The sequence below is a fragment of the Gouania willdenowi genome, chromosome 21 (genome assembly GCF_900634775.1).
Source record: "Gouania willdenowi chromosome 21, fGouWil2.1, whole genome shotgun sequence".
Classification (NCBI taxonomy): domain Eukaryota; kingdom Metazoa; phylum Chordata; class Actinopteri; order Blenniiformes; family Gobiesocidae; genus Gouania; species Gouania willdenowi.
This window is the reverse complement of record NC_041064.1, coordinates 26,289,076-26,304,738: the sequence shown is the minus strand read 5'-3', so window position 1 is coordinate 26,304,738 and position 15,663 is coordinate 26,289,076. Positions and strand designations below refer to the sequence as shown.

At 38.9% G+C, this 15,663-nt stretch overlaps 1 protein-coding gene across 3 annotated transcripts in view; it reads right to left on the bottom strand.

Moving 5' to 3' along the window:
* The window catches only part of zmym2 (zinc finger, MYM-type 2), a 59,693-nt gene that overhangs the window by 23,824 nt on the left and 20,206 nt on the right, over positions 1 to 15,663 (bottom strand). For 2 of the 3 annotated variants that reach the window (XM_028435777.1, XM_028435779.1), the window contains exons 2-10: positions 10,241 to 10,927; positions 7,926 to 8,097; positions 7,265 to 7,413; positions 6,641 to 6,789; positions 6,299 to 6,461; positions 5,209 to 5,421; positions 3,530 to 3,680; positions 496 to 611; positions 176 to 298 (exon numbers count right to left, since the gene is read on the bottom strand). In XM_028435777.1, the coding sequence (XP_028291578.1) occupies positions 176 to 298; positions 496 to 611; positions 3,530 to 3,680; positions 5,209 to 5,421; positions 6,299 to 6,461; positions 6,641 to 6,789; positions 7,265 to 7,413; positions 7,926 to 8,097; positions 10,241 to 10,912 (1,908 nt within the window). In that variant the 5' untranslated portion in view covers positions 10,913 to 10,927. Of the gene's footprint in view, positions 1 to 175; positions 299 to 495; positions 612 to 3,529; positions 3,681 to 5,208; positions 5,422 to 6,298; positions 6,462 to 6,640; positions 6,790 to 7,264; positions 7,414 to 7,925; positions 8,098 to 10,240; positions 10,928 to 13,799; positions 13,853 to 15,663 lie in introns of all 3 variants that reach the window. The other variant, XM_028435778.1, reaches the window with a different exon arrangement.

Genomic DNA, 15,663 nt, shown 5'->3' with positions numbered 1-15,663 from the left:
TAATATTAAAGCACCAAATTCATGCCCCAATTGCGACTGCAATCTATTTAGCATTATACTTGTGTAAGAATCTTTTTGCTCCTTTGAATAAAAAATAAAAAAAAAACTCCCTCACAAGTCAAATATTTGCACATTGTAAAACTTGCCCTAGATTTTCATTGAGTCCTTCTCCTACCTTCCAATCCAAAATTTCAGGCTTCAAGCTGAAAGATCCCCGACAGTAGTTACATTTTAGCTGGATGCTGTTTTTAGTAGACAAAGGTGTCTGTCCGTTGGTGGCCGTCTGGAGAGGAGCATTCTGCAGAGAGAACAAATCGAATGTGGTAGCTTGTTACAGGCTGATAAATGTGGCTAATTTTTAGGATGTGGACAGTTCTAAGGGCACTTTTGCTTTTCTGGACCGATAGTCACGTTAATCTTTGGTTATAGTTATCAGCTTTATCATGATCGAAAAAAAAAAAAAATCAAATTCCAGCACACAACTCCAGTCCTCACCTGGAATTTGGTAACACATTGTGAGCTGCAGAAGTTAAGAACATCTCCCTCTGGCAGCGTGGCCTGGTATTGTGGTAGCGAGTTCCTCTTACAGTAGTGGCACACGGGCTCTGCGTCTGCACACATGACCAGTATATATTTACAGACATCCACCCAGAATCAAATAAATACCTTTTCATGAACCAGTCACAGAAGGTGATTCCTGATCTAAGATATCTACATACTTCAGCAGAAGAGAGACCTTAAGGTGGAAAGACCAAAAACTATGCTGTTTTGGTCATGTAGTACACACTAACATAGAACAGCTTCGATAAGCTGACACTGCCTGAGTTTTTGTTCAATAACAAAAGAGGCAGTTTTTGTGTTGTTATAAAGTTATTTTAGATGACGGCTTTGCATTTCTAGATAGTTCTTTAGAACATCTGTTTATTATAAGCAGCTCTGTCAGAAATGAGCCCACGTGACATGACATGTTCACTAGTCAAACCATGGTTTCCAATGTAGTGAGTCCCCGGGACCCACAGGTGGTGATTTTAGTGGGTCTCTGGGAAATTCAATGGGTCCCAAATAAAAAATTTCTTTCTTTCTATTTCTTAAATTGTAGTGTTAAACTCTCTTAATGGTGATATGATATGGCTATAATTAGCAGATATATTCATGTATGTTCAAAATGTATCTGAAATTATACAAATACAATTCAAATAAAAACAAAATGGTCTGTTGTACAAAAATAAATTATCAATAAAAGTGCTGATTTTAACACAAACAAAACATTCTCATCACCATGACAGTCAAAAAATTGTCACCAAAATCTTCTTGTCTGAACATCAACTAAATCAAATGAACTGAGTCAATCACTATGAAACTTATAGCACAAAAATTTAACTTAACTATCACATAAATAAAATGATGCAGGTATGTTTGTGGTGTATTGTAAGCAGCTAGTTGACTGGCTGATTATTGTTGTAGCGGCTAAACTAGCATGTACACAAGGCGATCATGTCTGCGCTGAGTTAAAACGTAAAGGGGTCTGCTGATGGCTAGGTTTCTTTTGCTAGTTACTGTGATTTTAAACATAAGTTGATGTTTACAATGTATCGTACCTAGCAACATCACTGCTTACTACTGAGAAGTTTGTATCTTTGACTTAGGGCCCTATAAAATCCGTATTTTTTTTTTTACAAATTCCGTTTTATTTTCCCCCAAATTCTGTGTTTTCCACTTTATTTTTTTAAATTACGTTTTTTTTTTTTTTTAGAAATATTTAGAAATTCTTAAAGAAAATTTTAGTTTTTAACTCCTGTGAGGAAACAAAATAAATACTAATAAATAAAAAACTCATGATTAAACAAAAAATGTATGTCAAAAATAAAGTAAGATACAATTAAAAGGTAGATATAAATTGTAGTGACATGGATTATTCTGACTGCTCCATTTTAATTATTTATATGTCATATAAAGATGTATGAGAACAGCATTAATGTCACCCAATTTCCTCTCAGGGATCAATGGTTTACTGAATCTGATCAGGTTTAATGATTTAATGACGGACTAAGTTCCCACTGAAACGTTTGTACTTGAGGTAGCTTGCTGACTGTGAATGTCTACCTACAAAGCACGGACAAAAGGCTGGAATACAAACAACTAACAACACGGACAGAGTTATTCTTAGTTAGCCAGACAACAGTTCAAACACTGAGCAGTTGAAGATGATTAAAGCTGATCACATTTTCACGGAGCATCACTGCACTACACAAGCTTTTAGGGGGGGAGGGCGGTGCACTTAATAAGCGGTAACAGGAAACATTTTGAAATGAAATCTGCGTTAACTGGCTAGTTGGCTAAACTAGCATGTACTCAATGGGATCAAGTCTGCACTGAGTTAATGCGTAAAGGGGTCCGCTGACGGCTTGGTTTGTTTTGCTAGTTACAGTGATTTTAAACATAAGTTGTTGTTCATAATGTGTCGTTTTTCATGGGGAAAATGAGGTGCGTCCCTGGGACACATGGATAGTGGAATTACTGCGTCCTTTCAGAGTTGATAGGTTTCCACTTTGGTTTGTGTTAATTTCTATCGGTTCCGCTGCGGTGCGTGTCTGCTCCTTCCCAGCTGCGGCAGTCCAGTGCCCTCCGCCCGATATACCCAGGGCTTTTATTTTTGGCGGAAAGTAAATATCTGGTTACTTTTCAAAATAAAACACTTCATCACCAAAATGTCATAATGTGTAAAAACAAAGTCACATTTACTATAATGTTTTCTCTATTACTGTAACTGCACTGTAAACTGCATCAATTTTGATTTAGTTCATGTTTTATTGGTGCAGTTTTATCTCTTCTCTGTTGGCTGTTGCTAAAAATGTGGCTATGACAAATCCAGAGAGACCAATCTTCTTGTACTTCTTCGTTAGGAACACTGACCTGTTTATCTGTTTATTGTTGCATTTATAACACTTACATTTAACTGCATTCTTGTGTGATTATATAAACATCGTGAGAACGGCTCTGTCTCGTGACGTCACGGTCGTCCAACCGGAGTGCACCGTGGCGCACTCAAAACGCAACCGGTGCGGATTACTGGACAGCGGACAGCAGGGAAAAACCGGATCAGTGCCATGGCGCAACGGAGACGTATCCAGTGGAAACCCCCAGTCACCCATACAACTATTTAGTGCAGGGGTGTCCAAATGCAGTCCTGGAGGGCTAGTAGTCCACAAGGTTTTCAATGTCTCCAACACTGCTCCAACACTCCTGGAGCAGCTTTGCTGCGCTAACAAGCCTCTCAGCTGTGTTTGAGCAGGGACACATTGAAAACTTGCACTACCAGCCCTCCAGGACCATGTTTGGACAATTTTAGTGCAATGAAAAATCAGAATGTTGCTGGTACTAAACATAAATGTTTGACGGGTACATTTGAACTGTTTATAAATGATCGCCTACTGTTTTTGTAGTTAAAACGTTTGCAGCTTTTTGGTAAAGTGTTGTTTTGATCGTGTGTCAAAACACACAAAAAACTCTAAGTATGCTTGATACTCACTGGGGAAGGTGGTGGATGGTAGTTTGCTTTTATTCATACAGTTGACAGAGCAGTAAGATCCCATAGTGCCTCCTGTATCGATGCTGTGAAGCACCTCTCCAGTCTTGATGAGGGTGTTGCAAGTCAAGCAGCTCGCAAGTTTACTGTTGGCCTAACGCAGGAGTAAACAACACAAGAAATTATTTAAAGCCAAATTGATTACTCAGACATTAACAAGTGAAGCATTAAAACAACCTGAACAATGTTGTCATGTTTTGTAAATTATAATAATTTAACTATTAAACTAACACAGAGCAATAAACCGAAAAAGAAGCTCAAAGACGTTGGCTTCGTAGTTGTTTGTAATGAAACTCTCCATAATGATTGGTTAGAACAACAATATATTTGTTATCCATGAATTCCTTATTTGCAACAAAGGGGTATGATAGATATCCTTTTAAGTCTTCAGCAGTACATTTTCAGGCTATTCTGTTCATTTTGAGGTAGGCTTTACACGATCAGGATTTTTAAAGTTTAAAACAATCACTGATTCGATCATATAAATTCAGGGGTTTGTTTTTTTTAGGTACAACCTGATACAGATTGATGGAAAATCAAATGGTACCTTGTGACTGTGAGGGGGTGAAGAGTTGAAGAATTTATAAGTAGGACGTGAACATAACATTTGTTGTCAGTGTGGATGCGTGGCCCTTTAAGTGTGAATGAATGCCCCGGTCACCACCTCTTAACATGCTCGAGTTGAACTAACAACTCACACGCGCACGCTGCCCCCGCTTTCAGAGCCAGTAGACTGGGGAAGAAGTCTGGTGTTCAGCCGCTTCGCTCTAACCAAGACATTTTTGCCGTTCACTCATAGGTTTTCACCTTTGTGAGTGAAATAAAGCCGTGTCACGTAAAGCAAACAACTCTTCGGTGTAAATGACACGATAAAACAATGCAATGGGAGCATCTACCGAAAGTTTCATCACAACAATGACGTCATTAATTGGATCGGCGTATTAAAACATTACAGCCGATCACAAATGCATAAAATGCAAAATATCCACCGATACGATATATCAGTGTAAAGCCTATTATGAAGTACTATATTTGTAATATTATTGAGCAGATGATTAGTACATTGTTTCGGGGTGTGTCAGAAAAAACACATTCTGCAGAAATTAGTCATTCATCCACTTTGCATTCTTTACAAACAAGAAAGGGATTTTCTGAAATACTCATACATTTTTCTTTTTAAATATTAAAAATATGAATACGTTTTTAAACTGAAGCTCTGTGTCACATACTACTAAAAACAACTAAATATGCAAAAAGCAACTTGACAGACTGGGTTTACAGTATATTGTGGTATCGGCACAATGTTCATTGTTGTTGCTGCTAGGAAACAAATATAATTTCAACCAGCATAATTGCTTAGCAACAAAATTCCACTGAGAGAGTGAAAGAGGGCCTTTCTTTCTATTCCAACTGAGCCATAAGAATAAAGACAAATAATATAATGACTATAAGTCACTCATATATAAAGTCCATTAATTGTCTTGCCTAAATATGTTTTATACTCTTTCTTCCCTTTGAAAAAATTGCTGTGATGACACGAGATTAAAAAACACATTTAATTCCCCAAAAGATGAATGTCACCCTAATAACGGACCCATTAGCTTAGGTAGGTCCATTAATACCTGCTTGAACTCTTTGCTACAGTTGTGACAGCAGAAGCGTTTCTGTTGACCGTCGACTAGAACAAAATAGTTTGCTGACGGCCGACTCGACAGGTAGTCACCACACTGCTCGCAGCAGTTCATGATCAAACCATTGGCCCTGCGGTAAACGTTGAAACACGCGTCGCTGCAGATCTTGTGGGTCACAGTCTTAAAGCTAACTTCATGGCGAATCTGTGGAAGAACAAATAATTAACAGAAAATCCTCTTTGTTAATGCAGTGAAAATGAGGAAATCTCTAAACAGTTTGTTTGGTAATCGCTGCAATCAGAGTGCTAAAAGCTGCACTGCAGCACTTTTATCACATTTCTACAGACCTGACCCAACACTGAAATCTTCAAGGTATCACAATAATTTTTTATGTTTTATGTCAATATATAACAGTAAAATAATAAAATCAGAGAACATATACTTAAGGGAGCAATTCGATATATATATATATATATATATATATATATAGAATATAAATACAGACAAGTAGATTTAAACATGTTACATTAATTCCTATCAGCATCAGTCAATGCTTAATGATGCTGTGTCTCTGTCCCTCATCACAGAGATAATCCAAATCCCATCATTGTCAGAGAAATAAATCTGCAAAAGGGTCAAATGGATTGTTCCTTTTGTTCCCAGCAGGGGGTGCCAGCTGGTCCGATTACTGAGAGGGAGTATGACAGCAGTAGACTTATTAGGAATGATGCTGTGACATTTTAGCAACGGCCAGACTGTTTCATTAATAAACTAATCAACACTATACAACACTACATTACGAATGAAGTAAAGGCTTAGAATTTGTTCATATCGGAGCATAATAATAATAAAAAAAACAATATTTTCCTTATTCTGTTTACATTCAGTAGATTTTTTTTTTGTATGTTACCTAAAAATAAATCAAGGCAAGGAAAAGTTTTATTCTCAGATTAGCAACACTGCCTCTAGGCATAAAGGGTGTTGGTTCCAAACATAAGAGGTCAGGTTTGTTTAAAATTTCTTCCAACAAAAACAAAAAAACACTGGGGTGTGTTTTGTTAACAGGACAAGGCAGACTGACCTCTGTGAGCTTTCCACAGACAGTGCATTTGGTTTTAAGGCCTGATTTAGAAGGATTTTGCTTATTCTCGTATGCTCCTAAGCAGCCCGTGCTGCAGAACTCCTGGAAGGACTCACTGGAGTCGACCTGGGCCACAATGGTCCCTTTCATGTTGGTGATATCCCTTAAAAACAAAAACATACAGCACACAAAGTTAGTACACTAAAATACTGTCGTGAAAATACTGTCAATCCATATGCAGAAAACAGAAATCAGTGAAAGTTAACTTCAGCTCCTCTGATACAAGCCTTGTATGGTGGTGAAAAAAACCTAGAATCAGCCCATCGACTGTGCAACACTTACTTTTTGCACATGGTGCAACTCTTCTTGGGGGTAGGTTTGTGTGAGAAGGCAGAAAGGCAGGTGGTGGAGCAGAAAAGGTGCGTGGAGCCTTTACGCTGGTACGCTGTTTGGCCTTTCTTTAAAGGCTTTTTACAGTTAGCACATGTTACCTGGAACAAACAACATTTTACCTGCAGTGAGGTTTTTCAAGAAAATAAATGCATCTGTAACCGACATTTAGAAAACTGTTCCAAACCGTAACTGTAACGGTTGTTATCGACCGGTATTGGCAAATGTCTTTTTATGAACTTCAAATTTAAACCAATGTGACTGCGTTTACAAAATGCAAGGTTAAAAATTAAGAGAAAAACAAACAAATAAAATTGTGCAAACTGCTATAGATGTTAATACACTTTTCATCCAAAGAAAGTTTTTTAAACTGTTGTAAACATTGTAAACACAAGTTGTCTGAAAAGTCGAAATTGTCGAAACATTTCTTTTAAAACAGACATCGAAGTTCAAACTTATTGGTTTTAATTAACCCATATATGTTCATTATCAATCATTAGTTATTATTAGCAAGTAGAATCCAATAAACAGGATGAAGCCTGAACACATTACACAGACTTTGTAGTTGTTAATCACCTTGACGGTCCTGGGCTGTGTCTGGGAGCCTGAGGAGGACGAGGAAGACTGGCCCGGGGGTTTGGGTAAAGAGGTGGCAAGCGAAGGTGAGTCCACCCCACTTTGTTTTAGGCTGCGGGGAACTGAAGCAGATTGCGAGATCCACGTATCTGGACAGGAACACAAGCCATGTCAATAGTGTCAGTATCTGAGCAAGCAATCTTTTTTTTTTTTAAAATACCTTCAGACTATTAAAACAGTATCCAACTTAGGGTCTACGGGCTAAATCCAGCTCGCTAGAGCATCCAATTAGGGCCACAGGATGATTTAGCTTAAACTAAAAGTTACAGTGAAAAAAATAATCATTCAATAAATCATCAAAATTAATAAGTATTTATGCAGTCTCAAGAGAGAATTTGTTAGTCGATAAAAAAGTATCTCTGAAGCTAGAACTTCTTACTTACTAGCGGTGGGAATCCTTAAGGGAATTTAAAAATTTTGCATGTCAACCTTTTTGATTTAATGTTAATTGTACTGGAACAAGTTTCCTAAATTGTTTACATAATCAACTTGGCTTGATATATTTTAAAAACAAATTTAATCTAAAACCTGAAGTTTAAGCTCATCAGCTGGACTATATAAAAAATGAGGAGAGCTTGTTTGTACATCTTCCAACACTTACCTGCTCCATCATGTGTCCCTGTGTCTCCATTTTGTACCACCTGCTGGTCCAAAGAGTCCGAGCCCCGTCCTGGGTTGAAGGAGGCTGTCGGACAACCAGACGAGGTGTCTGAAGTCAGACTGAAGGCGCTGCCGATTAGAACACCATTTTCCTCTGCCAGAACCTCAACGGCCTACACGCAAATGTCAGATGTTAGAGCTTTCCCGTATTAAACCACACACCATGACCACAGATCCACTGTGCATATTAATAGGTTGTGTGACATGTAAATGACAGAATTAGTGTGTTCTGACTACTTTAGTTTGAAAATAAGTAGTATTTGACTACCTCCTACCACTTTGGGTTGCATTATTGAGAACTGTTTGCAATAAGCTTTGTTGTTGGTCTTTACTTTATTTTCCTAGGATATTTTGACAATATTGGTCTTGTTGGTCCCTTCCTGTCTGGCAGTGGTGGCGTAACGGTTAAGGAAGCAGACTTGTAATCGGAGCGTCCCCAAAGTACCGCCTCTGGTTTGCACGCGCCGCATGACGGTCTGGCTGGGCCCTTGGGGGTGGGTGGGGAGGCGGGGGGACTTTAGCAATTACTGAGGCGCATCGCGCTGGCAGTGTCAAAAAAGGGTGACCTGGGGCGCTGCGCCTGGGGGCTGGCGGTGCGGCGTCCCCTAGGGCGGCCCTCTGCTGGGGGCTCTCTGGGCCCTCCCCTCGGAGGATTGGGTGCGGGGGTTGGGGCGGAGTGCGCCGGCTCCTTGGCTTCTAGGTGCTTTCTCGGGTGTGTATGTGGGGGGCGGTGGCTGCCTCTCGGCTTGGTGTATTGGGGGCATCTGGGGGGCTGCTCGGCCGGCGGGCTGCGTCCTCGATTCCAGGGAAGCGCTCATCCAGGTGTAACACTGCCCTCTATTTTTATGTTCTCCCTTTAATAAAGTGTTTCTTACCCTTCCTTAGGGAGGGCTGGTGATGGTCACAATTATGGAGTAAAATAATGCAATTTATTTAATTGCAATAACAAAAAAAAATTTTTTTTATTGCTGTCTAAAAAAGATTGCACTTCTTGTAGTGTTGACCTTTGACAGCATCTGCATGTGAATCAAGCCTAGGCGAACAAGTAAACACTGCAGTCAATGGTTGAGCAGCCGTAATTCAACACATCTGAGCACAAAAGTGTCTTCTAAGCAGAGATTAAGATGGACCGCACGGGAAACAATGAAATGCTCACATAACAGTTACAGCCCACTCCACTGAGACTATGATTGTGAAATGAAAAGCTACATGATGCTCCAAACACAAGAACATTGCTGCAGTACTAAAATAGGCATCTAACGAATGGAAAGTTTAAAGTATGAAGGCCCTAAGACAAAGGATTTCAAATTATGTTACAGAAATGAGAAATAACAACAAAAAAACATAACAGAGTTTTAAATTATTTTAAACCTGAGTGAATTAAAATCTATTTAATTCATCTTGAATCACGTTCAACGTGAGTGCATTCAGTTCAAAACATGACGAATACAGACGAAGCTACGCTACGTCAGCCTCCCCAACTTAACGTAAGTCAGAAGTTTGGAAACATCTTATTAATATCAAGTAGCATCAAGTGGACAGATCAATACTGAATCAAAATCAAATTGTGATTAATCAATTCAATACTTTATTAGTCTGAATCAAATCAGGAAATGGGCCATTGGCCATGATGCCCAGCTCAAGTAAATTTGTTTTCATTCTTTATTTGTGGAGCAAACCCCCCCCCCCACACACACCATCTCCAACTTTTGCACTCAAATAGTTTTTTCATCAACAAAGATTTTTTACACATTGTTACTCTACATTGGGAATGTTTGTCATTTTCTATATTGTATTGTGAGCCCTATATCATATCGTAAGATGACTATTTTGTTACACCCCTATTTCATTTTAATTGATTAATTCTTTGAAGCAATGTTATACATTCATGCAATTGCAATGTCTTAGTTGTAATGTTTTAGTGAGGTTAGTACACAATCACAGCCAGAAACGCAACGATACGAATAATTGGCATAATCATTTATTTCGGTGTTTCCCCATTTTGGATTTCGGCAAATAATTTATATTTCGGAATATCTCTAGTCTATGCACATCTAAGAAAATCGAAACACTAATGTATCTTCTCTGTACATGCTAAAAACACTTGTACAAAACAAAGAAAGGTGTTCGCAGTAAACGTCTCCTTAGGTGCATGTAAATATGGTATTGACTTTTTAAATGCCATGACTTTCTGTTTAAAGATTACAAGACCAAACACGCCTCTTGTTTTCATTGGTAAATTGAGGTGATTCTCACCTCTGTGACTGATGCGTCTCCACCCTGCAGAGACGTCACTGAGGTTATCATCAGGTTAAGGTCTTCCTGAGCATCCACAGAGTTTGGCGGTGTGGATGCTGCAGAGACTGTGGAGCCGTCCTGTCTTCTAGAGCCCAACGTGGTGACGCTGGATATCCGGATCTCTGAATCTGGCTCCGTGCTACTGAGCACACCGGGTGAGTGTGACGCTGAGGAGCCTGCAGGTGGTGCTGGTGAGGTGGAGGGAGTGTCTTTCTGTTCCAATTCCTCCTCGTCATCAATGACTATTGGCTCTGCTGCTGTGACTGAGGACTTCAGAGGTGCTGCAGCCACGCTGGAAGACGTGGGAGAACTGGGCATTGCTGTTGTGAATGGCTGAACATCAGTGTCTGGCTCCAGGCAATCTATGCTAAGTGTGTCTTGGGAGCCAGTCGTGGCAGAAGGTTGGGCCGCTTCCTCCTCTTCTTCTTCTACAAGTACCACGTCATCATCGTTCTCCTTTGTCTTATCCTCCTTTGTTGAGCTTTCTTCTGTTGTCATAGAAACCAACTCCTGGGAGTCCTCTTCAATGGACGTGGCCTGTTGCTGGGGAGAGGGAGTGGCCTCAATGGGCTCCTCCCGCTCCTCAGCTTCATCTGCCACTACAGGGTTTGGCTCCGACTCCCCATCCATTGCTAAAGCAACCACCTAATGAGCAAACAGAAGGTTGTTAGGACTCGTTAAGTTGAACCAGCAGTTGGTGTGATGTCTGACAGCTGCACAGGTGGCTTAGATACTCCCAAAGGAAAACTAATGCCTTGTGCTTCTCAATCAAGTTCAACACAGATAATAAAAAAAAGAAACCTGTGTGTATTTAATCATTATTAAATGAGTTATTGGCGTAAAAGGTGCTTCTCATCAGGATTTTATGGCTGATCACCTATCAGTAAAAGTGGTAATAGCCGATACTGTCCACTGACTACTGAAAACACAAGTAGAAGTTTGGCTTTGTAATTAGTTACAAGGTATTTGATTACACAACTTTCAGAACGCTACCTTGCGCTGCATTTCAGACCATTTCAGATCTTTTCAACGCTGTACTTCAAAATTGGAAGATAAACAGTAGAGCTCTGGTGTTAGTTGTGGTGTAATCTCATACGTGTAAATGGATAAGAAAGACACAATTGAAAGCTCTGAAACTGCACGTGAGCATGTGCCTGCTTGCGCATGCCTCTGCTACAGGAGAACAACACTCATGAACACGGAGGCCCGGTTAGCTTAGCATCTCGGCAGAAATACACTAAAAAAGAGAGCAATTTGGAATTCCTATTACGCGGAAAATAGTCCTGGTGGAGCAGCAAACAAAATGCTACCTTATTCACCATAAGAAACCACCACACCACTGAGTATGCCGAATGTAAAGCTAGAAATCAAGCTAATGCTAAAGCTAAGCTAGCATGGCAAAGAGCCATTGGGCCGCTGTTGCAAACTTGTATCACTACTAGTATGAGATATTTCTACAATATTCACTCATCATGACAGTAAAATAGACCAACCTAAGTCAATCTTATGCAGTAATTTATCTCTCAACCAGTAGAAAATGCTGTGAACACCTGATTATGCATGAAAAAAAAAATACTGTCATATACTGTAAAAGCGTTAGAATTTTGAAAAATACCGTGATATACATTTCTGGTCATACCGCCCAGCCCTAGTTTGATTCAACAAAGTAGTAGTTTGCTGTATGAGTATGCGGAATGTACTCCCAAACTTCTAGACACTCTGTATTAAACTTTAAAGCAGCCTTACCTCATTATTAACCAATAGCTGAAAATAATGAATTAAATATTCTGCAAATCAAATGTATAAACTAATCACACATAACTTGTATTATCTGTTTCTGTTACATGTGATTACAGGGAGATGTAATGTCTTCTGAACAACAACATATGATAATGCTTCCTTTTCAAAAAGCGTGCTAAATTGTTGAGTAAAAAGTGCTTGGGTACTTATGAACTATTAACAGTAACACACTAGGCCTCGGCAATATATCCAGAGTCCAGATATATCAAGATATCAGTTTTGACGATATAATTGAAATACTCGTTTTAGGAGTTGCTCCTTTCACTACTTCTTAGAAAAGCATGAAAAGCAAAGACAGATGGATTTCTGAGTGAGTCCTGCTACCTCCCATCCCCTAAACAAGCCACTAGGGATCTAACGATTCACTCAACTCCCGATACAATTCGATTCACGATACTGGATTCACGATACGATTCTCTCACGATTTATTTTACAAAATGGGACTGTAGAAAAATGATGATTGAAAAATATTCCTTTATTTTTTGGGGGGGAAAAACTAGAAAATACTGTACTATTTTCCTTTTATTTTTCATTGTCAAAATAATCCCTTGATAAACTATTCAAAACAATGCAATTTAACTAAAAACAAATCTTGAATGACATAAATAAAGGAATAATACAAATGAAGAAGAAGCCTATTCATTTAAATTCTGGTTTTATAGTAAACAATGCAAAACCGCATAATAGTTCTGTTTCTGTTTGAAAAAAGTACTGCGATTAAATTTTCAGATAATCGACATCAACCGTAATACCTATGAACCGATTTTTAACTGCCTTACGATTAATCGTTACATCCCTACAAGCCACACAACAGAACTCACTCACACGTGTTGAGCCTTAGAGGAGAACCAGCCAAAAGTGGCACACATTGTGCAGATGTTTGTTAATAAATGTGCCCGTGTGGCATTTCACATCAGCAAATTTAACCCAGAATTGTCTTTCTAAGTTATTGAGTTAAAAATATCAATATCATACATCGCCATTTTGAGGAAAAATATTGGGATATGAATTTTGGTCCATATTGCCCAACCCTGCCTATAACACACCATTGATATTTAAATTTAAAATGTTCAATAATTTAAAAAAAAAATCTTAAGTACACAGATGTAAGAAATAAATATTATTCACTTTTAATTAATCACAGGGGTCTCTAAGTTATTTACAAATCTGTATAAGTTTCAATACATCTGTCATTGTACTGCTGGTTTTGTACTTGACTGTTTTAAAGGGTCCCTGCACATTATTAGGGTCTCTTGATTTTCTGTGTCCATAAAAAATGGATGGAAACAACAGAAATTACTTACTGAAACAGAAATGGCTGTAAGACATGGAATATACGTTTGAAGAATATCACATTTTCACAATCATTTCACCATTAAAGGGGCAGTCCGCGACTCTCAGATCCCTCTCTCCCCTTCCCTCCCCGCTGCTCTTTCCCTGCCTCCAAACTTTCCAAAGTCCCTCCCTCAGAGGAGCTAACGTTAGCCAGACAGCAACATGATCACAGTAATATAACATGCTCTGTTAAAAGCATATTACTGCAGCGTTTCTCTCTCTCTCTCAATGTGCACACAACTCAGCAGCAGCAGCAACAACAATGTCACGTACAGCAGCCCACATGGAGGTTGCTGCGCACACACGAACAACACATGCACCACAGAGTTCTAGTGTAACAATTACATATCAAACATAATGTAAATCAAGGAGCAGTAATTACCTTTCAAGCAGAAATGTCGCTAATTCCATCTTCTTCTGGTAATCTGCCAAAAACTGTAGGAGCAGCAACTCAATGAGCCTGTTTTTTTCACACAAGCTACTAGTTTGATGTAAAGCTGTGCTTACATAGTGACAGCTTTAGCAAATATGACAAAAAGTTACTTTTTTAAGAGTTGCAGACTGCACCTTTAAACAGGTGATTAAATGTGAAGGGCCTCGTGTAAACTAATATACCCTGAAAATGAACTTGAAAAAAAATGTAAAAAGAAAACCGGAGGCCCTCCATTACTCATGTCACCTTAAATGAACATGTTCTGAATTATTTAAATACAACTGCTGAGGAGCAGTAATTTTCAGCCAGATGTTGATTCAGGGGAAGTCTTTTGGAGTAGATTTCACCTTCTTTAATTTTTTATCATTTACATTTTTCAAAGGCTTTTCTCACATTCACTTTAATACTGTTGTTTTTATTACTACAGACGACACGGCGATGTATGTTGGAGATAGTCCTGAAGCGATTCGATTAAACCAACCAAAAAAATTAGTGGATGCTAATTATTATGTAATTAGTGTTGTTGGAGGTGCTGGGTCTTATTCTTGCTGGGCACGCTGCGCACTCAAGCTGATTTTAATGAAGCACTGCTGCCTTTACTTCCACTACTGAACTGTTGCCATGGTTACCTAAGAAAGCCTTGAAAATTCATCGGCAAATGTTTGAGTGAAAAAGTTATTTTGCTTAGTTTTTAAATTAAGCTGTATTTGTTATTGAATTGTTTTGTTGTTGGACAAGCACCTATCAGAAATTGGTGTTAAAAAATAGTAACCATCATTGCACATTATTACAGCAGAAATATGTCAAACCTTAGTTGTTGTGTTTAACTTTATATGTTAAATGTCAAATTTTATTTTCATTGTTGAACTTTTGTTTTATTTCAATTTAGCACTGTGGTTGTATTTATTTGGGCAATGTTACTTAGGCCATTATTTAAGTAATAACTTCACAACTTCATGTTGTTACATTCTTGTATGTTTTAAGGCTGCAATAATAAGTTGACTATCGATTGTCGACTACAAAAATTTGCTTTATTGCTGCTGTAGTAGCCTAAAATTGACTGCTCCTACCGTTTACAATCTGCACGTAAATAGTGAAGAATGATGCAACAAACAAAAGAAACTCAACACCAACCGAAAGTTTCCCAAGTCTGGGAACAAACCAACAAAATAATTTCAGTCTAAACCCTGAAGGTCAACACACATTAAATGGAAGCACTAAGATGATGCACCAACACTTTCAACACAAACACTGCGGAGAAAGTACTGCAGAGAAGTGAGATCACTAAGGTAGTGCTGCACGATTATTTTGATCAATATTGTAATCACGATTATTTGAGTGATATACATGTAAACCAATCAGAAATGCCAAGAACCGCCTTCCTGGCCAATGAGATAGTTACAGGACACAAACTTGTATGCGCTGCAGCAAGTCTCAGTTACCCCTCAGTTAAGTGCGCTAACAACAACTACACTAGGGCCCTATAAAATTCACTTTAACGGAATCGACCAATGAAAACAGAATGTATCGGCGAACGCGGAAATGGATAGAATTGGGTTGAAACGCCGCTTATTATGGTGCACCATTCGCTCCCCTCCTGTCCTGGCCGCTTCAAAACCCTGACTTAACTGCCAAAAAACTACACAAATCATCAATGACTCCTTAATCAGAGCCACCAGTGCCCAGTTAACTTTAACGTGCCTATGGAGCTCAGTCCGTTTCTCATGTTACGCTGCTGCGCTCCGAGAAAACATGAGCAGCTTTAATCAGTTTCACCTGCTCAGAGTGTTTAAACAACATCTACACAGAGCTA